We start from the raw sequence: 22,862 nt of genomic DNA, 5'->3' as shown, positions 1-22,862 counted from the left end.
TCCAAATTAGAGAACACGAAAGAAGAAGGGACCCCATAACGAGGAGAGGTAGGCGAATTATATCTGAAATCTGCTCGAACTCTACGTGTATACGTGGATTTTCAATGTCCGTGCAATTTCACGAGAACAGTCGAAGGAAAGATAAACGGCTGGATACCTGTGCGGCCTGTTTCGGCGATTTTCTCGTAATTTCGCCATCAGCCTGGTAAATTCCTCCCATTCTTTGTCCACTTCCTCTTCGCTACCGTCTGGATGATAATGAAGGGTCTCCTCCCGGAGCTCCTTCTTCGTTGCCTGATTCGCCATCGTTTATACGTTCCTTCGGAACTCGACGACTAATCTGACCGAGAAAGAGGTTACAATTGTCTTTTGTCACGAGTCGATAATGGTATCGGTCGCAATAAATTTCCTGTCACTCAGAGCGCTGCTCCGAGCTTGAAATTCCTCGAGCCAGAGGGATTACGTAATCGCGTGGAAACCGTGAAAATCATTCTCGAGAATGACAGATATGATCCACGGAATTTATCGAAATGACGAACAGGAAAGTCGGAAAGCTTTCGAGAGAACTATGGACCGATAGGTAACCGAGAATATTCACGCCGAGGAATCATCGTAGCCTGGTCGTGGGTATACATCGGAGTCGAGACACGGAGAAAATGTAGATTCGTCAGCTTTCCGTGTACACGCTCGATCGCATCTGTCGTCCATAGAGGATTCTTCGTTCTGTTAGTGAAGTTGTTTCGCGCGTGCAGAATGCAAAATTGAGTGGAAAGGGCAGAAACGTTTTCCTCCAAGGAGCGACTTTCTCGAATCGTCTCCAGAGAGTCCGTGTGACACTGACACTGACACTACGCGGGCGGAAGCAAAAATTGGCAAAAAGAAGCGTTTAAAGCAATTGAATCCGTAGGCCGAACCGTCGCACACGAAGCCAATGAGTCACACTGACAATGAGAAGAGAGAACCAGCGTGCGGGCCTCAGATGGGAGGGCCTAAGCTGGTCCAATTTACTGACTCATTAGCCTCGCTCGGACTGTTGTCGACGTCGTCGTCGCGCTACGCTCGCGATTTTCCCCCGCGATATATCGGCGCTGTCTATTGTCGCGGACACCTCTGCGGCATCGCAGCGGGGACACTCGCGATCGCCATTTTTCTTCCACGCCTCGAAACAAATCTTTACGCAAGAATTTCATTCGACTGGAAATTAGTCGACTACTTGCAAAACTTTCCAATGTGTCCATTGACATATCGAATATCGTCAGATTTTTGTACTTTCACAAAAGATGTATCGTTTTAGGAAATAAAAGATGAAAGGTTCGAGGTACAGGTATGTGGCTTGATTGCAAAGTATTGATTTTTGCACGTTTCACAAAAGTTTGGAATTTCAATAAGAGCGAAGATTTAGGTCATCGAAGCACTGACACGACGATTAAGGCGTTTTTCGTATCAAAGAGAGAAAGAGAGAAAGGAGGGGAGAGAGAGAGAGAGAGAGAGAGAGGAGAAAGAGAAACGAAAGCTTCGAAGTCTTATCGGTTGTATTTCTAGTGGCGACTGTACGGTGGCCATACACGGCAATTGGCCACTTCCCTCGACGAGGGCTCGTAGGAAGCTGCCTTCAAAGTCACCAGTTATCATTGATCAAAATTACCGCGTAATTTGATGAATGACTGTCTTATCCTATGCCGGCACCAAGCTCCGATCGATGACTCTCTCTCTTCTGCTTTATACAGCCTGTTTTCGGTTCTATGCACCACTTTCACGATATTTATTTTTATTTAAAAGACAAGCTATTTTCACTCGCTGATCGTTAAGAAACCTTTCGTTTGTATTATTCTACATCAATATTAAAGTTAAAATTGAGAAGGCAATCTTCGTAGATTTGAATGAAATGAACACGTACCTTTCGCTACGAAAGTCGAGCGTTCACCAGACGAGATTTTCGATGGATACAGATGGACGATGAACGGAGTACCGTGGCAAATTGTTCGTATTTATCGCTCGGGCTACGTTACTTGCTTATGAGCACATCGAGCCGTAAATTCGCGTGTTTATCCCGAAAAGCAAAGAGATAGCAGATAATGGACCGGAAAGGATTGCCGACTCGGTAAATTTGTCTAGACGAAGGAGTGCGTCAACACCAGAGTAGCAATTATTGAACTTCGAGTGAAACAGAAGATTTACTATTTGATATTCACCGACCGGTAAACATTATCTACTATTAACTGAATGATCAACTACCTCACCCTTTATCAAATGGTATCTGGCCACAAGAGTATCCAGAATTATCTGAACGAAAGTAAAACGTAAAAATGTACGCGTACCTTAATTTTTCTTCGTATCGCGCCAAAATAGGCTGTTTGCGTTTCGTTTTATGAGCTCGATTCGCGAATTTTACGAATTCTCGAGAATAAGAAGCAGCGAATCTCGGTATCTTATTTTTAGAAATGAAGAATAACAGGACAACAGCTGCGCCAAGCGCAGTGTAGTTTCAATATTCCATCGAAGGAAGATGAATTATCACATTACTGTCAAATCAAACGTGAATCACGTAAGACTTTCGTAAAAAATGCGGTGCTAAAGTATTAATGAAACATCGAGCAACAGGCAATCGTACGGATAAACTTTCCAATCTAGAACATTCGGTTGTTGATTTATTATAGGATAAAGGCATCTATCGATGTCCTTTGTTATTGCAAAATTATCACATAGAGAAATTTTAGAGGATTCAGTGACGCAGGTGATAATTAATTCTATTCGTAAATGAATATAAGGAATTTGAAACTTCGTTATGAAAGAAATTAGAGTCCTCGTTCATCGTAATACCTATTTAACAAAAAAAAAAATCAATGGAGGTTAAAATATCTTCTTTTCGTAGCATTGTTATTTATACAACAATGGGAACTAGTTTGAAAAAGCGATAAATTAATGTAATCTGTTCTAAACAATAACCATCTGAACGTCTATAAATAAAAATGTATGCATAATGTATGTGTAATTACTGAGGATGAATAATGAACGAAGTCATTTAGGAAACCACTTATACCAAGTAGCATGAATTCTTTTTAACAATGTAATATTCTTAATGCACTTCTTTACCTTGTACAATGTACATAAATGATTTAACATATTAATAACTTAGCATATTTGCTGTTCACGGCAGCTTTGTGCGAACAAATACACAAAATATATATAAATAAACAGAAAACGTGAATAAACAATAAGCAGAAAATGTCTGGATTTTAACTTTGTTACAAGCAGAAATGAACTTCAATGGAACGCGTTAATAGTTCGGTTACTTGTAAAGCAACCATTTTGATCCTACAAAGAACAAACGTAGTTCATTAAGTCACGAGCCACAACCGCTCGTAATTTTCTCAAGACATTTTTATACCTCTCCGTGAAAATTATTTCCCTGCTTTGCGTAATTCCCTCTCCGTTTTGTTCCTCTATGGACCGGTGGCTATTGTCCGATTTTTCGTTAGTATGAAAGGAACGTTCCGTTCTTACGAAATTCATTGTCGAAATAATTAGATAATTCGCCCATTAGGAAACCTCGTGGCCTTTGGAACATAGAAATTGGCTTAATACCATGTATTTAACACTAAGTTTGAACGATGTTATGTGCAATGCTAGAAAAACGGAAAAAAAGAAACAGATATATGCTTTAAATCACTAGAAATAATACAGTTTCTTTATTATTCTTCTAAAGAGAATAATCTGCCATAATTTAAACACGTATTTTTCTTCTTGAGAATCGAAGTTCGCGAATAATTGTAACATTCTTCTTATCAAGTATCAAGTTACTAAAGAATGATCGATTATAATTTAGACGAGATAAAAAACCACTTATTCCGTTTCAATGTCAAAAATAATTATGCTTATTAAAATAAATAGCCTTCATTGATTTTTTAACATAACACGTGCAATTTTTCCAATAAAAATATCGAAAATTCAAGGTTCGCGGTAGATTCGCAGAAGATTAGTCCATCGGGTCAGGAGAGGTCTTGACAACTGTCACCACGGATGTCCCATGGGTTCACGACCCCATGCCGGCATATTAGAGCACTGAATTAGTTAATGCCAGTCACATGGCCGAGCAACGAGAATTACCTTCTCGTGATGCTTCAACAGTGCATACGATTGCATTTTGGACAAGATCGTTTGTCCAATCATCGTCCCTTCCTTCCTGTTTAGCTGGCCCTTGTTTGACGAATCATACTTGTTTACATAGTCAATCCCTTGCGATAATCTTTAACTCGGAGGATTTTCAACGTCATTTGCTTCACGAACGCCAATGATCAGGTTTTTAAAAAGAAGAAGAGAAATCGAACGCAATGATTTTCTCGACTTTAGAAAATAAGTTCCAGGACAGAATGCATATACGTTTATGCGGGTAGCATGATCGAACGTAGGTAACACCGCTTAATCTAATAGGATAAGTCTATTTAACAATTCCTTGGACAGTGAGAAAGATTAAACAGCCAGCCTGGTAATGTATTTCTATTTGCCGAGAAAAAAGGTATCGCCGGCATATGACTCACCTATACCAGATTTATGACTTTTATCTCGTATTTTCTCCTACTTGTATAATCATACCTCGTGAGCGATGTTTTTTCACACGATTATTGACGTCCAAGGAAAAAAAACCCTTCGTGCATTCGCAAGCGTTATCGTGAAAAATGAATAAGATAACTCGAACACGCTTTTGCGGCCTGCTTGATAACGGTAGCAATAAACAAAGCGTGTCGATAACTTTTGAACCCTTTCTACGTTCAACTGTCGCGTCTTCAGCGTGCAAAACACGTTCCATTTCTTTTCATTATTATCGATGCCAAAGAATAAACCGCTCCCTCGGGCCACGCTAATCTCGGTTTAATGATCTTTCTCCCTCTTCGATTTGACAATGATCTTGATCCAAGGTACGCGTGGGGATAGCAAAATATGTACATAGAAAGTGCACTTTACGAACGCGCGCAATGATGAAATTTCTATTCGACATTTCTATGCGAAACCTGAACGTGACGCGCATAAATGATCAATTGACAGGATGGAATACAAATTTCCACGATTATCTCTGGTTAAGGAAATTTTGTCTGTCCGACCGAAGGAATCATTGAAATCAATTCAGTTCATTGTAAAATTACGAAAGTAACTGCGAATGAAAATAAGATGCTTATCTTATAGCGAAAAGAGAAAGTATACGTATTATCTAAAAAATGATAGATCAAATGATACGCTTTTCATCAGCGATAATCAGGCCACTGAGACTTCTGTAAAACTTATCGCCGACAAATGAATTACACTCGTACGTTCCTCTTTTTAATAACAAACCGATGATAACATGGAATCGGAACAGACTCACAGTCTGCGAGTCTTCCCGATAACCCTGTTTGCTCCATCGAGAAACAGAGAGAATCGTTGATCGACCATTTACGAGTTCTTATTTTTTAATGACGAATAATTACCGCGTTGGAAAAATTGTCAGTCAAATTAGTCCGAGTTGTCTAGAAGAAAAACAAAACGTGTAAATGGCGTTAAACCAATAAGCAGATATTACATAGAAACTTGAAGTTAATTAAATTTCCTTTATTCAGATTGGTCAAGTGACAAAGTGGATACCCGATGGAAAATAAGAGGAAAAGAAGTGAAATGTAAATCGTAATCGTAAACATAGTTACAAATAAAATTGACTTAAATTAGACAATTTACATTAGATTGCCTACATCGTTGAGAGGACCTCAACTTCGTTTTGGAGCTTGAAAACGCATATTTCAAATGAAGTAAAATAGCAGATTTCTATTAATAAAGCGTGCTCAGAGTACGTACTCAAAGTGAAGTGAATCAATCGACAACGACAAGCGTATAAACTTGAAAAACTATCGTCATTGGTAAGTAAGTTTTATGTTCAACTCAAGTTGCTCGAACCAGGTAGCTGCGCTAATCTGAGCGAAGCGTTAATCGTAAACGCCTTGAGTATCCGTGTCAGCTACATCGATCAGATCAAACTTAATTATCTCTGATAAAAAATAACAAAGTTAATCTTGGTGGTATCAGGTCCGTCCTTGCGAAATAATTACACAGCCAAGTGTCACTAGTCACGAGACTTTACAACTGTGTAATAACGAATGCTCGCTAAAACTGCGATAGAAGATCGAATTTCTATGATCGCGCTTCTACGACTACGCAAATGCACGTGATTCTCAGATTTCTTACTCTTCGCGCCATCATTATCAGATCTCGACGATGCAAATAATCTTACGATTCTCCGAGCATCGATCGATCGTTTCTATCTTTTCTGTCCTGATTATGCAAATGCCTCATTTGTCGTGCACCGGTGAATCGATGTCGATAATCGCGCGTTTCGATCAGTAATGAGTACAATCGAGATCCCGCGAGCAAGTCCAAGGCCGTCATTATCATCATCGACCAACGATCAGACCGCAATGACGGTTATGTCATCGCGGGCATCGTTTCCATCAAATCGACGAAACGGACACGCAAGCTCATCTCGTGTAAACATTGTACGAAAAAGAACGTGTTATTAGCCGGTGCTTCGACCCGTTGCACCGATATTAGGGCGATGAATAATTACGTTGCGGAGATATAGCGTAGGTAAACAGCTAGTAAACAGACAACTAAAAACATCGATGATCGTGTATATTCGTGTAGCTTCTTTTATAAGTATAAAAGCCGTGTTTACAATATCGTATAAAATATGAGGAATTGCATTTCCTTAAGCTTTGTATATTACATGCGTATGTTAGATAAATTTGAGTAGATTGCTGTTAGAACATTCATAGATCTTGCGTGGAAAAGCATCATTGAAGAGTATTTTGTTGGTTAGAGACTTTTCTCCAAACGTAGAGTGTACACAATATAATAATGTGTAGTAAACATATTAATGCATTGTATGATATGTACTATAGATCGCAGTCGCAATGTAATTATCAGATCTATTGCTAATATCAATATACACATAGCAACAACAATACGAAATAATGATCTAAAAGTTAATAGATATAAATACAATAAAAAGGTTCAATCTCAATGAGTAATTTCTTAAGAACCATCAGGTACCTACCAGGTACTAAACAAAACTAATTTCTTGATTAACCATTCTTGGGAATGAGTTTCAGAGGCTCGACTCCCATAACTTTCGCGAATTCTTTACACGCCTGTATCTGATTGGGATGATACGTAATACCACCCTCTTTATCCACGCGTTTCATGGCTGCCCTCTCCAGGTCTCCAGGTATCAAAACAGGTTTGTCTTCGGCGGGAGCCAAATTTCTCAACTGTTTCAACAACTGACCTAATCTCTCCTTCGATCCACAACCAAAAGCTTCCGGATTTATGGCCATGAAACACTGCCCAAGATTAGCAATTTTTTCTTTGGTCTTCCACTGTCTGATATTAGGACCAAACTCGCTTCCAGACAGAATTCCGCAAAGTACCTCGACCATCAAAGCTAGTCCATAGCCTTTGTAGCCGCTAGTGTGTTCCTCTCCACCAACAGGTAATAAAAGAGAAGTTTTGTACGCTTCTTCGGCGTTTGTGGTAACCTTCCCATCGGACCCAAGCGCCCAGCCCGAGGGAATGGCTTCGTTCTTCCTGATAGCTAGCTCGATTTTGCCCAGAGCAACGGCTGTCGTGGCCATATCCAACACGAACTCATCGTTGTTCGACGCTCCCATTCCCAAAGATATCGGATTCGTGCCTAAACCCGCACACTTGCTACGGGTCGGTGCCATCAGAGGACTCGTATTGGTGCAGGAGAAGCCCACGAGACCTTGGTCGATCGCCATTTTCGTGTAGTAACCACAGATGCCATAATGATTCGACCCACAAGTCGACACCATCCCGATACCGAACTTCTTCGCCTTCTTTATGACCAGTTCCATGCAAAATTTACCGATCACCTGGCCCAAACCGTTGTTCCCGTTGACCAACGCTATCGCCTGGAAATAGTTCCATCGAACTTTGCGGTGAAGTCACATCTTGGTTTCTTAAATGAAACAGCGCGAGATTTTGAAATAAGAACGCGAAGCAAGCGCCGGTTTACTCGACGTCGTTTCAATGGATTTCGACACTCTCAAAGACCAAAGTGATCGATCTTACTTTTCAATTTCTCTATTGGGTTGACAACTAAGTGATTGCGGATTTTGTCATTGGGTGCTAATGACAGAATCCGCAATCACTTAGTTGCCAACCCAATATTTTTATTAGGTAGATGATATAATTAATGTTCGATACTCGGTCAGCAAACAAGTAATTTACTTCCATAAATTTATTTACCACGAGAAACCGGCATGAGTAACAAAATGTATTTAAAAAATATTTGTAATATCATTTTTCCTTCAATTTATAAAATCGAACAGTGTAGTTTCTAAGAAGTTCGTTTATAGAGTCTAAGAATGTTGTCGAGGTGAAAAGATCTCGTATCTATTCAAATGGAATTAAGGAATTCTAATACCCACGAGATAAGAGTACGTAAGGAGTTATCTGCTTTGTTTTCTAACGAGATCTTTATTGTAATAGGATAGAGTTTGGTTCTGTGTCGTGTGTTCGCTGAAGTTGTTTGCTTAGAAGGCTTTAAGCAATGGTGTGCAAATCGGAAATTACATTTTTAATTATCGTCAGCAGCAACGTGTACACATATGTTCGTAACGTTGCATAAAATGCTCTCTGTCATATTTTTACACGGGAAATGTAAAGTTTCCACTGGTAACGACTGACAAGTAAACCGGTAAAAGCCGGATTTTCAATCATACGTGCGTTTGGTATCGTAAATTTGAGTATTTCCAGCAGCGAGACTATGCTTTGGCTATGCGAAGATTCTTCAATTATAATCGTATACATTTATTTTTACTTTTAAAGAGAAATGACGTAATTGAAACCGCCGAGAGGACGCAAGATGAATTGAATAAATCATTTCCAGGTATTGTTAACACATGAATGACAACCGTGTATAATAATAATAATTCCTCGAAATTATCCAGTCTCCGCATCTTCGTTAGAATTTTAATGATGCGTAATGGAACGTATCCGTGCACTGTAATCTCACTGACGTACGTTCACCTCGTGACAACTGTGTATCCAGTTGATTAAACGAACAATTAAACCGCGTCACGTTTAATCTCAGTGAATCTTAAGACTAATCACGATGTAAAAGAACCAAGGTGTGGGAGTTCCGACGCTGTTTTCGCAGCTTCGATTATCACGCTTAACATTGCCATACTTGACATCTTTGCATCTAACATTGAGGCTTTCGGAAGAGAGACGCAACTGGAAAACATTCTTTTGCGATGTTTCCGACGTGGATCTCGTCCGCTAGTTTCAAACGCGTGGTAGACGCGGCAGTGTTAAGTATAACACTGCACAGTGTAACAATGTTAAGTGTGAAACCAAGGTATATCAACCGCGATATCGTCTCGTCGCTGGAAAGTAGATTTCGCCGTACCTGAAAATCCGTAAGGATCTCTGGCTTCGCAGTAGGATTGGTCATTCCGTCCTTAATATCCTGCACGTACATTTGCATTCTGTTCATTCCATGGCTAAAATGGCCACGGTAATCGGCGACCATCAAATGATGGCCAACGATACAACCATCCTCGAGCGATGTTCCAGCCTTGCACATACACTCAGATACGAATCTAACCACCTCCTCTTTAGGGACCACCATGGGTACGTCACATTGACTGGAGGCTAACCTTGCCCACATCCAACCAGATTTCATCGAAGTTCTCAACAACTTTAACGTATTCCACGAAACACTCAGAAGGCTTCTGTTCATGTTCGACATTATTTTTTTCCGTTGAGCGACTTATCAATCGCGACGAACCAATTGAATCAAGCCTTGTCTATCTTTTTTATTAGCAATCCTACTGTGACGTTGATTTTAAGAATATATACAAAGCCACATACGTAAATCAAACGATAAACCGCGAAAATATCATCGAGCTAGGTTATCGGTTCTTTTTTTAAATTTCTTGCTTAATCTTAAAACCTCGTTATTACGAGCAACTTAAAGTTCTTTTAGACAGGATTCAGTTTTAATAATATCCTTTTGTACTCTTCGTAAATTGAATTTAATTCGATGTATTCTTTTACAAATTGTTCTATCTTCTTCTTCTTCTCTAGCTGTGCAGAGTTTAAATTTACCGCTTCCCAAACTTTTCATCTAATCTACTCCTTACCTCCACGTTTTGTTACATAAGTGTTAACTTATATCAAGGATTCTTCGAGTGTTTGCGATCGATGTACTTGCTGATCCACAGGAAAGATCTTCTCTAGAGCGTTCGAACTTGACGAGACAAGTTTTTTAACTATCGATCGTGCACGTGTGCAACTTTATGATCTATGGATCACACGGCAACCTTCACGAATCGATGTTATACGTTGTACTACCTTTCCAACTTTGTTCCTTGCGTCACGTGTAGTTACCTATTGGCTAGACTGACTGACGTCGGGAAGCGGGAACATTTAAATTACAAGAAAACGCCGCTTTATATAAAATTTCTTGCAGTTTCCTTTCAGTTGAATTCACAACTTACAGAATATTTTTATAATGTTTCTGCGTCACGAAATATCGATTGATATTCTCGAGAATTGTATCAGTGTGGTTTCTGAACGCGATGAATACAATTTTATTATTTTCTTAACCTCTACTTTTTCCTTGTAAACTATGCCTGTAGAAATATTTCACTCGAAGCGTCGACTTTAATCCTTTAGAAACCATGATTGCAAATTTACATGGTAACGTAACGTTGTGTATTTTATAAAAGAATACTCTATGCATATTTGATCCACTTACTGCCTATTTCATTCTACACGCTATTTCTAGGTTAAAGAAAAGGATGACGTATGTCTATTTTTGCATCGATAAAACTAGCTCTATCTACGATAACGTAACCACATACTACAAAGCACCTAACTTTATGAAAAAATATTTCAATCCTGCAAGCTATTGTACTATGCAATATCTATTCAAATATTTTCTTTTCGAACGAAGACCTTCCCTTCGTTATTCTAATCCTCCATCCCTGAATCAGATAAATCTTTAAACATCGTTACCTTTATTCCAAATTAAGACTTATACCTTACACAAACCACAGTAAACACTCTATGTACTTAATATTCGGACAATAATTATTAGATTTGGAAGATTAATTTTAATGCGAATTAATATTTTTGAGAATACAATTAAAAAATTGCTTTATCTATCAAGCATTATACAAAGCACTATACTTTGTATATTTCACATATATATATATCTTCATAATATGTGCGGTCTGTGCAATTTTGTACTTTCAAATGTCCCATAAATGCACGGAAATCCACAATCTAACAACTATAATCTATATCTCCATTGAGCTCCAAACAAACATCGTTCCAATTACTGCAATCTGTTCAGCGATGGAAAGGCTCTCGTTCCAAAAACGATTGCAGCTTATCGTTCATTCCTATCAATCCGGTCCAATCAATGGCACGTTACACAAAGCCTGTTATCAGCCGCTTAAAAATCAATTACCAATTTTGCTTGAGACATCCGACGCAGTTAACAGGACAAACGTTGAGGCAAGGATCGCGAGGCACATGCAACGGGGTCGTAAAGCGAGTAATTTCACAGATGCGCGCCTAGCAGCGCGAATAAAATGCACGTGACTCGTATACGGTGTGTAGACAGGTTGCAAGGCAAACCGGCTGATCCGGCCGCAGAAAAATCGATAATCGACCCTGCGTTTCCGCGTGCATTCTGCGCGCTGCGTAAAACTTATGCAATTCCAGCGTCGAATATTCGGCGCCATCCTACAGATTCGAGCGATGTTCGCGTAATTTGACGATACTTGTATCAACGATACGCAATTTCTTTTGTCGAGGCATTCCACGATAGGAATAAGCGGATGACGAAGAAAGAAAAAGGAGCCAAATGATCGCGTACTACGAGAAGACAACGCCGCGGTGTTGTGCGACGTCCGCTGGCTGTCGTTTCGCTTCGCTTCCTGAAAAACCAGTCCTTTATAGAGAAAACTGACGATTCGCGAAAAATTGCAATTGCACGTTGGTATTTCGAAACGAGCTTTCGAAATCTTTAAGAATAAAAAAGTAAAGTGGCACAAGTGGTAAAATTTCGAACTTCCTGTCTTACGATATTGAGCTAAATTTCTATTTGAATGTTTCATAATTGTACGAGAAGAAGAGACGGTTCGTGACTAATTGCACTCTTTGCGTTTTGGAATGTTACTGGAATTTTTAACAGTGGAGGGGGAAATGCGTATATGATCGAAGGGACTCGGAAGAAGTGGTTCAAGTGACAGAACATGAATCGTTAGAAATAAGAATTATGTTCAAGCCGAATCCTTATTCTAATCTAAAGTTTCGTCTGAATTGGTAAAATTGGAAATCAAGTTACGTAGTAAAGTAAGTAGTGTCTCGATGATCTGCGGTGATCGTATTATTCACAGTATTTTGAAAGCTAATATGTAATTAGATTTAACGAGTGTAATAAATAAATCATATAAAACAGAGAGAAAACAGAGAGAAAACAATTCATAAGACACTGAGTTAATTTGTGAAAACTATGAATAAAAATACAATCTGTATGCTTTCAAACATTAAAAATACCGTACTATACACGGTCATATATTCATTTTATAAATTCATAATTCAAATCATAAAAGCGTAACAAAATCTCCTAGGTAAATACAGACATTTATTTATTAATTTTTAAAAAAAGATTCTTAACTGAACTCCACCTTTGATGAACTCAAAATTGTGAGACGATGCTGACCATTGTAAATGTTCGATAAATTCATAATTTGAACTACAAAGAATTTCGAACGGCATCAGATGGAAAAAATGAAATAGAAAAATACATATCCAATAGTTTGCAGCCGTAAGTTCATCAAAAACTGTCACATATCACCTGCGCATCATTATAGTCAACTGTCAATATTTGCGTTCCAGTTATGCGAGTTTATGTATATGCGAGGTCGTTATATGCAAACTTATGTATATAGCATGTACACGAACTGATATACGTAACAACAAATTAGCTATATTGCTTGCAAATTAGGTTGCTAGAATAGGACAAAAATTGTTTCGATAATTTTCTATTCAACTCGAAGTTACAATGTATGAAAAAATATCAGAGGTTGCCTAATACGACACACTGAATTGCGTCTAACGAATTGGTCAAGAACGAAATAACAATAAGCACAGAAATACCATGGTAGAAGTCACTGGTTTCTTCGTAGATTTTTTAGGGCCAGTTTCTATCTATGTTAAATAGCTAGACCTTCGCTTTATCGCACGAGAACCTCGATACGACGATCTCTCATCGAGAACTGTTATCGACTTCGTACATATATCTCATCAAGGACATTTTGTGATAGAAACGTCGAACTAATCACTACAATAATTAGACTCGTAAATTTTCGTTCGCATAAATTCGTCGTTCAAATGCATCTTGAAACTCTGTTGGGGCCAATCAGGTGTTAAAAAGACCTTGACTTCGATCTTCCCGAATGCAATAAAATTTTATGCACTAAAAGCGTTCAACCATCAACTAATCAAAGTAGTATTTTCACGCTAATTTATTCTTACTTTTTATATTGTTTCAAGTTTTCTCAGCTCAGAAACCGAATTGCTGCATTGCCCATTCATTTGCGTCTTATCTATTTCTACGAAATTGTAAATTTTTATTGTCGATATTTCGCGGAAAAGCCAAGATTACGGGCTAGCAGATTTAAGCTTCTTTAATATCATTGTCAGGTTAATAAACCTGTACATATATTTACTTATCTTTATAGTTAGGCTGAATAGTTTCCCAGCGTAGTGGCGGTAAAACTGTGTGCAGATGTGATACTACGAAATTAGATAGAAAAATAAATAAATAACGAGCGAATACATTATTCCAAACGAAGGAGTAAAGTTAAAGAGTTAAAAATTATGAATAACAAAGTTATGATATTTATACTGAAACGATCGATCATGCGCTATTTCATTACTGAAATTCTGACGCTATTTCGCAGAATTTGCAGCTCGCGTCGGAATGTTTGACGCGATAAAAGATTGATTTATTACAGATAAACGAATTAGCAGGTCGTAAAGAAGAGAGAAACAAATGTGTAATTAATACAGTTTATCTCACCTTCCAATGTAATTAGAAATCGACTAATCACCGTAATAACTTGTTTAAACTACTCTTCAATTGACAATGTAAATTCCGATTACGTACATAAATATATTCATATAATTACGCGTTAATCGAATTTATCCGAATCAGAAGCACAGAAGAAAAAAGAAGAAAGTGATATGCTTCTTGGTATTGCTCGTGTCATCATGGTACATAAGTATCTCGCCTTGTGTCAACCTTAGCAATTATCGCTGCTTATGATTATCGTGACTTAATACGAAACACTGTTCGAATAATAACTACATTGCCTAGAAATATTCAGTTCAGTTATTAATATTTTCTGCGTTACCTGCTTCCGAAAGTTCAGTAATTCTTAGGATTTACAAAAATTCTTTACGAGAGAAATCTTATTTTTATCAGAAACATCTGTTCCAGCCAAGGAATTTTTGAACGCGTAAATTACTTTGAAAAAGATCTCTATGCGAAGAACCAAAATAATATGGAAATTATTTTGATGACACAACACGCGGTTTTATTGGAAAAACGATGCTTCACGTGCATCAACCTAATATTACAGAAAATGTCGATGGTTAAACGAACTAATTTACGTTCGAGTAGTCGAAATTATAACCAATATGTTGTGATTACGCTGTATTTTCCTTTCCTTTTCTTCTTTTGCTTATCGGTCAAGAATCTACCGGTAAGGTAAATCGCATAGGAATTGCATAATTCAACGTCATTTCGCGCTAACAAATCCAAGTATCGGCAATCGGAAAAAGCGCTGCTTGCGATTACATCATGCATATTCGATCGCGTTACTTAACGAGCTCGGCCGTCTAGGAAAAAAGAATACTGCGTTGTTTTTCGACGTATCGGAAAAATAGAAGGAAAAGCGGAGGAATGGCGCGGAATTTCGAGCAAAGCGTTAATCAACGTTAACACGCCAATAGCGATACACGATCGTCAGTTGACTTTGAAGAAAACAAAGAAACATACGACGATTAAACCAGTTGTCTTGAAAAAATAAATTTAAATTTCAAATTTTTATTTCATCCTGGAAATCAAGGTAGACAAATACTAAATTAAGCAAGAAACAGAGTATTTTTAATTGAACAGCGCAAAATATATAAGAGAATATTCGCGCACCGTTGAACCAGCCAGTACAAAGATTAAATTACTTAATTGATCGAGTAGTTAATTCACGATGAATGATTTACTACATCGTACCCAGCCATCAATGAACTGCAAGGTGAACGTACTCTGAATGAAATACAGAAAATGAAAGAAGAAAAAGAAAGTAACGAATGACAAAATGATCTCAAGTAGTTTAAATAATCGCTAATAACTCAAGAAAATGCAAATGGAGGATGGTAATCAATGAGTTCTAGAGAAAGATCAATTTCCGTGATGGATCGAACAAGAAACTCGCTACTATACGGCTTCAGAAGACGGAGCAGGAGAAAAAGGTACAGGCCTCCTCAACAGAAGGATGTAATTTACCGGTTTTTGTTTCTCCTGTGTGTCTGCCAATAACTGTTACGGTGAGATGACTTTTTGTCTAACCTTTCGGCGGATTGCAGTACCAGCGATCGTGAGACGGTAGTCTATTCACTCTATTTTCAACGTACATATTAAAACACCGATTCTACGAATTATCGTCATTGAAAAACAGCGACAGCATACAACAAACGAGAGTTCTACTCGCAAGAAAATAAATAGAGAACGGACGACATAAAATTTGTTAATCTATTTTTCTACTCTTTAGGAAGAATGTTAGGAGTTTATTTTCATGGTATTTAATAGGTAATAAGTAAATAATAAATAGGTAGAAATTACAACAGTGTAAAAAAGAATAAGTAGAAAATTTTCTTTCCTGCTTCAATTTTTTCAAAAGAAAACCTTACATAATGACAATCGTCCTAAGTTTTTTTCACAATTATTACTTTCGTAAATACGTACACAGCACAAACAGAGACATCGCAAAATGGTACCCATTTCTTAAAAGGTAAATAAAGAATGGAAAGTACAACATTTTCTTTTCTGCTTGTATTTCTTTCGAGAAGAACCTTGCATAATGGCAATCGTCGTATGTTTCTTTTCGCAATTATCCTTTTCGTGAATAAGAAGACAAGAGAAACGGAAGAGGTCGAGAAAATGGCAAGCTGCCCCGGAATTTTGCAGAGGGTGTTTCGAAAGTGACGCGACCATTCGAGGACGCAGTATCTTCGCGCTTACTATAATACAAGGTCTAAAAATCCATGGCGAAGTTGGCAGACACGACTATTATTATATTGTTGCAAAATCAAGACTGCACGTGAGGGTGAAAAGAAGAGAAAACGTCATTAGTCAGGCGAATCACGCAGTCAAGACGAATTGACTTTAAAATCATGTGGAAATGTCGTGATTTTTCTAAGATAGAAACGTACAAGAACATAATTTATCTTAAATTCCTAAACGCTGGTTTAATATAAAACCTGGATTGAATCTTTAAAACTTTCTAGAAGTAGTTTAATGTTAAAGACTATTAGCTTATTCCGTTACTACTCGTTGAAACGGACGCCAGTCAGTTGAAACTATTTCCACTTCATCTACATACGAAATTCCGATAAGAGATATATTAGGTCACACACATTCTAGCCGATTCTTCGTTACAAAATCTACTACAATTTCAATCAACTTAATTTCAATATCTTACCAATATCAATATTGTACTTTTATTTTTTATGCACGAGATGTCCCATATCTGTTTTCGTTCGTCAGATTTCGTCTTCGTTTCTCAAAAAATACCATGCGACTCTCATAATACCGAATAGTTCGGAACTAACCAAACTCTGCTAAACGATAAACACTGTTCTACGAGTTTCTAGGAATCCCGTGGAATCGGAACAAACAGGCGAATCCCCTGATAAGAGATAGCTTAAAATTGGATGGAAGAGCATCTATAGGTTTGAGGTTTTCAGGCCGCTGACAAAAATGAATATCGGATCATGTCTGAAGCATCACGATTCACGGCGATCTATGCCATTCTATGCAAACAAGCGCTTGCCTGTGACGATTCCATAAATTAGCGAAGACCGATCGCTCAGGTGGTGATCAGCTGACAATCAGCTGAGAATGGGTCGACGAGAGAGCGTGGGCACGGTATTCAAAATGCACGCGAGAAAGTAGACGAGCACGTGGTGTCTCTCTGTCCTCGTCTCAGATACAAATCCCGCTCCCAAGCGAACTATTCGCGGCTAGCAGCGCACCGCAGCCAAGAATAAACATGAAAATAGGTTCGCAACCCTTACTTGGCGTCGCTTTCGCCTAGCCCTCGTCACTATAAATCATATAACGAAAACAATCAACCATATCTATCGTACAATTCATAGTAAATAAAGCTGGTTCGTCATTCGCGTCGAAGATTGATCTATTGCATCCAGTTTTCTCTTAAGAATGAAAAATACCTCACATTGGCCGAACGTTAAAGAAACGAACAAGTGTTAAGAATTTAAGAAACAAAATAGTACGCACTGGAGATAGTCTGAGGAGTAAAAATGACGGAAGATGAACTTACCAATGTGTTTTGATATCCCAGACCATATTCTTCGTTCGCCTCGCTGCTGGACGATGCCATGTTGGATCTTCAGTTGGTCGAAGATCGTGCACGATTCGATTTCGAAACTTAATGAGACGCGAGAGGATCGGAAAATGGATAGCTCGATAGAAGAAGTCAGGGTAAATACCAGTTAGATCGAAACTTCACTAATGGTTATTGGTCGTTTAAACCAGGCGATTCTTTCTTCCTCTTCCTCCCCTGTCTCCACGGCTTATCGTGCACGATCCCCGCTTTGGACACATTTATCGTCTTCCCTAGAACGATCTTCGAACTTCTTCAGCCAGGCATCGACCACCATTCGACTCGTTCGCGTCTCGCCAACTCGACGATACTTTCGCACATGTACACCAGTACAAAAGCACGATACCACCCGACTGTTTCGTTCGTTCCTCAATACATGTTTATAAAGTAACAGATAAGTGAGTTACACGTGGAACTACGTAAACGCCGAAGACGGAATCACGTTTCGTTATACGGACGACTATGGACAACTATCAGTTTCGTCGCAGGCGGTTTTTCTCTTCCGTTATTCGACGAGAAGTATCAGAAGAGGCTGATTTACGAGATTTCGTTGTTTATCCCGCCTCGATCGCGAACATTCCAACAATTAATCGTATCGTGTCACGAGCAACAGAAAAACAATTAGTTCCGAAAACGACGCTGTGTATCTAGGTAACGCGGTTTCAAACACGCGCACGATAGCCACTAGCCGCTCTGAGACGCGCGTCGAGACCGGGTGCCGAACTACCAAACAGAAAGAAAAACAACTAGCCCCACCACACGCTGCCACGAAAATCCTACGATATACACTGCGCCACTTTCGCGTTCTTACTCTGATTTTCGTGAGGACTTTCGCAAGGAATCTTCTCCATAAAATATTGTTCCATCCGCGATTCTCTCGTTAGTTGATTTATGAGTTAAACGATCCTTAAAATCGATCGAAAAATGGTCAAAAGATCGGACGAAGACCGTTGCAAACGTAGGAACAGCGGTTAGCGATCGAACTAATCCTTCGATAATGGCATGGCCCAACAAATTCGCGCTGAAGAAATCGTACAAGATGATTTTCTTTGAAAACTTTCACTCGTTCCACAACAGACTCATTTCCGCTATTCGTTGTTCGACGAATGGGTGTTAAGAGGTAAACGATCGAAACGGTTCTCAGTGATGGAAACGATTCAAAGGATCCCGAGGGTCGTATGACCTACGATATCGGTGACACGAGACGCGCTTCCCAAGCGACTGTCCGGTTGGACGGTCGTCAGCCGACTGATAGGTGTATGAATGAAGCGACTGGGATTTCTGCCTCGGTTTACAGGAAAAATCGGAATCCTGTCCCGTCGGTTGACACTATTCAACACGTGACTTCGACTTCGCCGTTGTCTTAAACGACCATTCGATACCTATGATTTCACCGTTTTCGTCGGCATAACGCGACAGTGATTAACACACTGGTAAAAATGATTCGAAACGATCGAATATCAGAGAATAGATACTGTTGTTAATCTGCAACGAGCTCTAAGATAATTCGACCGGCGTATCGATTCGTACGATACACTTACGCACTATCTCTTGCACGGTCTCCGGCAGATGTAATTATGTAATTCGAGTTAACTGGGATTGCCTGAGAACAGTTGACGCGCAACGGAAGCTTGTTCGTTCACGAAATATTCCCATTTACGGCACGGAATGTAACGGAAGTATAAGGAAGGAAATTACGAGTTTGGATATCCACTCCACGAAAATTTGTGCCTGTATAGCTTCTTTGCATTGACTCAAGCTGCAAGATAACACGGTGAATAGTTAAATGACCGAGTGAAAAAGGAGATATAACGCGCGTAGCTGACCATTTTATTCTCTTGTACCGTTAAATCCTTCAATCGCGATCACGGACATCCGACCTTGACCATCGACTTATGACGTGCTGTCTCTCCCTTCAAAGTTTTGGTATTACTTGCAGAGCCATTCGACCGAACTCTTCGTCTTTTCGTTAATTGGCCACCGACGATGCACTAATTTCATATCGCCTGACATTTTGACCGGTCGGGTCAAATGATCGAAAACATTGACTTGGATTGTAAACCGAGCGAGTCACCAAGTGCGCAGACGTATACGTTGCCTACGTATTAAACTCAGCGAGGTGTAAACATGATTAATTATCAGTTTCACTTAAAAACAGTACGCAATATGATTTGAAGAGACACAGAGCGCAAGAGCAGGAAAGTTTGTGAACTTTCTACGAGATAGAAATTGGATTTGTCTTCGGTAGAGGATGATACTAGAGAATCGAGTTTCACCGAATTCGATGGTCTTCGTGTCACTTTGGCTTCGAGAAGCATGACGGTATTCACAGGAGAACGTTAGTACATGAATATTTATGAGCGCGAACATTCTAGGTACGTAATCGCGATAGGCTTTGAAATCGGACAGTCGCATTGGCGGTGGATCGAATACCTTTTTTTATCATTTGGCATCGGTGTGCTTACACTACGACGTGGAAATCACACGTGGGATCGATGGGCGTTGATATCTGGAGGGAAGCAAGGCGAAACGGAAGCCTGAATTATATTAAGACCGATGAAAAAAAGTATAAACGTTATATTATATATTATATATCATTAATAAATGTACAATGTACAATCGAAACATTCTAACAAGATAAAATTATGAAATGTATTGTCCATTTACAGATTTACAAAAGGCCACCCATATTAATACTGTAATTATTATGATAAATTGTGCGTTTGAATATATTTAAGTCTCAAAAATATATGTATTTTATCCCTTGATCTTTCTCTTTTTGTCTGTGCTACTTTAATCGCAAATCCTTTGAACAGGACTACGAGTCGTGACTTTTCAACGATTATGTTATTTCTAAGTTTGTGTGCGCCCAGCCCTTACTCTGCTGGGATAACTTTCATTTTTGGATATAAATTAACAACCCCAAAGCATTATATCCCATTTGGTACAATGCGATCAGTTAGAAGAGGAATTGTCAGATGAGCCTGATACAGTTGAAACTATTGTAAACATTAAAAAATATTTGTTTAAACCTGTAATTCAATATTACTACTACGTTTATAAATATTACTCACCAATGATAATGATAAGAATAATCACGCAGATGATACCAATGATGATCATCATTTTAAGATTTTTCCACCAATATTTTCTTTTTAATTTTCCTGCCTGTTGCTCAAATTGGGTCGCTCCCTGTTGCAAAGCATCAGCACGATTTTCCAGTTCCGATAGCTTTTGATCTCTTTCTAATACTTTCTCCACATTTACTTTCATTATCCCCACAACCTCATCCACGGTTGCTTGTGTTTGTTGCAGCTTTTTAGTGGAAGGTGGTTGAGAATTACGAGGAACACCTGCCTCTCCATCTCTGGAATTGCCACTGCCGTCCATATCTCTGTAACCAAAGAAATCACATGAAATAAATATGAATACATACATAAAGTCAGTTTTGATCGATAGTTTAAAGCAAATTTTAATATCGGCTTTTAGTAAATTATAATAATATGCACTAACTACTGAACACACCCATAACCTCGAAATTCGCGAGATATTTGTACGAACGAAATTCATCAACTAGAATTTTGTACATGTTATAATTTTTTAATAAATACTATATAAATGTAAAACTATCGCTAAAGTAATAATAATATAATACGATATACTAAAATACGTACGTCTGTTTACAGTTATGTGATATGATTTTATTAAAAATACTGATTTGTATTACATTTTAAAATAGGAGAGAAAGTAACGAAAACTTACTTTAAGATGAAGGGTTTATAGAAAATTTAATAGAGATGTGAATTGTTTAAAAATGATGACAGCGATCACCAAATTTTGCTTCGATGACGAATACACTTTACAACTGTACATGACATACGATAAAGATGGCGATGCCCATGACGTCACATTTATTATGAACACTCTTAGGAAATAAGCAACAGAAGACTAGATTCCTTTTGTAATCTAATTTTTAATTTACGAGTTACTACTACGAGATATGATCATTCGGTTCAGACATTTTCTACAAAGTAGATTTTCAAAATTACAGTGATGCGAAGTTCAAATTCAAATCATACCTGTGCTGCCACCTTAAAGCAATTATGTGCATCATACAAGCATTTGAAAGTTTTGACATTTCTTTCTACTCTACTTTGTATTAGTCTGAAAGTTTATGATTTTATGATATATGCTTTAATTCTGCTACGACAACAAATATTCCTACCTACTAATAAATGACACGAATCAAGCAAGAAAACATATAATTTTCATTTTTGCAACGCAAAGTCTATAAAAGATAACTGCAAAGAATAAAATGCATAATTATAAATGCATCTGTAATATTTAAATACAAATCACAGCGGACTGCTTATTTAGCTTCAAAATGAATAACAGATACCAGCAACTTGCGTATATATTAGAATGATTGAACAATGGTAAACTATCGTTTCATCTTCCTATAGCTATCGATACAATCTTCTCGAATCTCATAAAATATACGTCTCAAAAACTTACCAAACGAACGATCCATCTTGCGTTTTCCTCCGCGTACTTTCGACATTTTTGCGAAGCAAAATTCACGATGGCACCCTCGCATCGCGACAGAAATCGTAACGAGGACATAAATAAAACATCTTGCGGATGCTCGTGCGCGTATTCTCATCGCGTTACCAGGACCGTACGAACGTACCTCGCGGAAGCGTACTTCCATACGAAACAAAAATTTATCCAATTTCACGCAAAAATCGAATCTTCAAACTCCTGAAACAAGGCCTCGCAATGAACCTTTGCATTTCTACCGTATGCACGTTTTATTCGACCACAAAAAAACGGTAACAAGTATCTCAGTTGCGAAAGGAATAGATTGACAGTGCCGGTCGTTGGCCTATTTCCGCGACACAGGAGTCCGGGTTCTCGAAAGCCACGTTAACGTCCCTGATTTACATTCAGGGTGTGTTTGCGCATGAGGGTTGCAGCTGACTCGCGTTTATTGACTGGAAATATCCGTACATGCGCGTTGCTTCCTATTCCAAGCCACGACTCGAACTTCCTTATTCGATACATCGATTCTCGTCTTCTAATCACCAACAGGAAAATTTCCTTTATATC

At 38.5% G+C, this 22,862-nt stretch overlaps 3 protein-coding genes across 8 annotated transcripts in view; all 3 read right to left on the bottom strand.

The window, feature by feature from the left end:
- LOC117204821 (chloride channel protein 2) overlaps window positions 1–19,534 on the bottom strand; it is a 34,168-nt gene extending 14,634 nt beyond the window's left edge. The window contains exon 1 of one of the 4 annotated variants that reach the window (XM_033442604.1): window positions 17,691–19,534. In XM_033442604.1, coding sequence (XP_033298495.1) covers window positions 17,691–17,750 — 60 coding nt within the window. In that variant the 5' untranslated portion in view covers window positions 17,751–19,534. Of the gene's footprint in view, window positions 1–157; window positions 1,123–1,897; window positions 1,982–17,690 lie in introns of those variants that run through there. The other 3 variants (XM_033442622.1, XM_033442596.1, XM_033442587.1) reach the window with 3 other exon arrangements.
- Window positions 6,630–10,478, bottom strand: LOC117204912 (uncharacterized oxidoreductase YjmC-like). Of its 2 annotated transcripts, XM_033442835.1 has the most exons (3): window positions 9,458–10,478; window positions 7,079–7,955; window positions 6,630–7,000 (listed from the first exon to the last, which is right to left on the bottom strand). In XM_033442835.1, exons 1-2 carry the CDS (start codon window positions 9,797–9,799, stop codon window positions 7,107–7,109), a joined length of 1,191 nt encoding a protein of 396 aa, XP_033298726.1. In that variant the 5' UTR covers window positions 9,800–10,478; the 3' UTR covers window positions 6,630–7,000; window positions 7,079–7,106. The 2 variants fall into 2 exon arrangements, with proteins under 2 accessions (XP_033298726.1, XP_033298716.1); XM_033442825.1 differs by having other exon boundaries at window positions 6,630–7,955.
- A 781-nt stretch (window positions 19,535–20,315) lies between the features above and the next one.
- Window positions 20,316–22,424, bottom strand: LOC117205005 (synaptobrevin-1-like). Of its 2 annotated transcripts, none has more exons than XM_033443028.1 (3): window positions 22,269–22,424; window positions 20,828–21,147; window positions 20,316–20,752 (listed from the first exon to the last, which is right to left on the bottom strand). In XM_033443028.1, the coding sequence occupies exons 2-3, from the start codon at window positions 21,141–21,143 to the stop codon at window positions 20,709–20,711; spliced, it is 360 nt and encodes a 119-aa protein (XP_033298919.1). In that variant the 5' UTR covers window positions 21,144–21,147; window positions 22,269–22,424; the 3' UTR covers window positions 20,316–20,708. The 2 variants fall into 2 exon arrangements, with proteins under 2 accessions (XP_033298919.1, XP_033298910.1); XM_033443019.1 differs by lacking the exon at window positions 22,269–22,424 and adding an exon at window positions 21,516–21,675.
- Between the last annotated feature and the right edge of the window lie 438 nt (window positions 22,425–22,862).

The sequence above is a fragment of the Bombus bifarius genome, unplaced genomic scaffold, assembly GCF_011952205.1.
Source record: "Bombus bifarius isolate JDL3187 unplaced genomic scaffold, Bbif_JDL3187 scf7180000007966, whole genome shotgun sequence".
Classification (NCBI taxonomy): domain Eukaryota; kingdom Metazoa; phylum Arthropoda; class Insecta; order Hymenoptera; family Apidae; genus Bombus; species Bombus bifarius.
The sequence above is the reverse complement of the archived record's forward strand: the minus strand, read 5'-3'. Positions and strand labels throughout refer to the sequence as shown.

What these genes read in the sequence shown, in the direction of transcription:
- LOC117204912 (XM_033442825.1), bottom strand. Translation starts at nt 9,799, where the DNA reads ATGTCGAACATGAACAGAAGCCTTCTGAGTGTTTCGTGGAATACGTTA. An exon ending in AGATCCTTACGGATTTTCAG is followed by an intron (nt 7,956 to 9,457) that starts GTACGGCGAAAT and finishes AACTATTTCCAG; the next exon opens with GCGATAGCGTTGGTCAACGG.
- LOC117205005 (XM_033443028.1), bottom strand. Translation starts at nt 21,143, where the DNA reads ATGGACGGCAGTGGCAATTCCAGAGATGGAGAGGCAGGTGTTCCTCGT. An exon ending in TATTCTTATCATTATCATTG is followed by an intron (nt 20,753 to 20,827) that starts GTGAGTAATATT and finishes TGTTTACAATAG; the next exon opens with TTTCAACTGTATCAGGCTCA.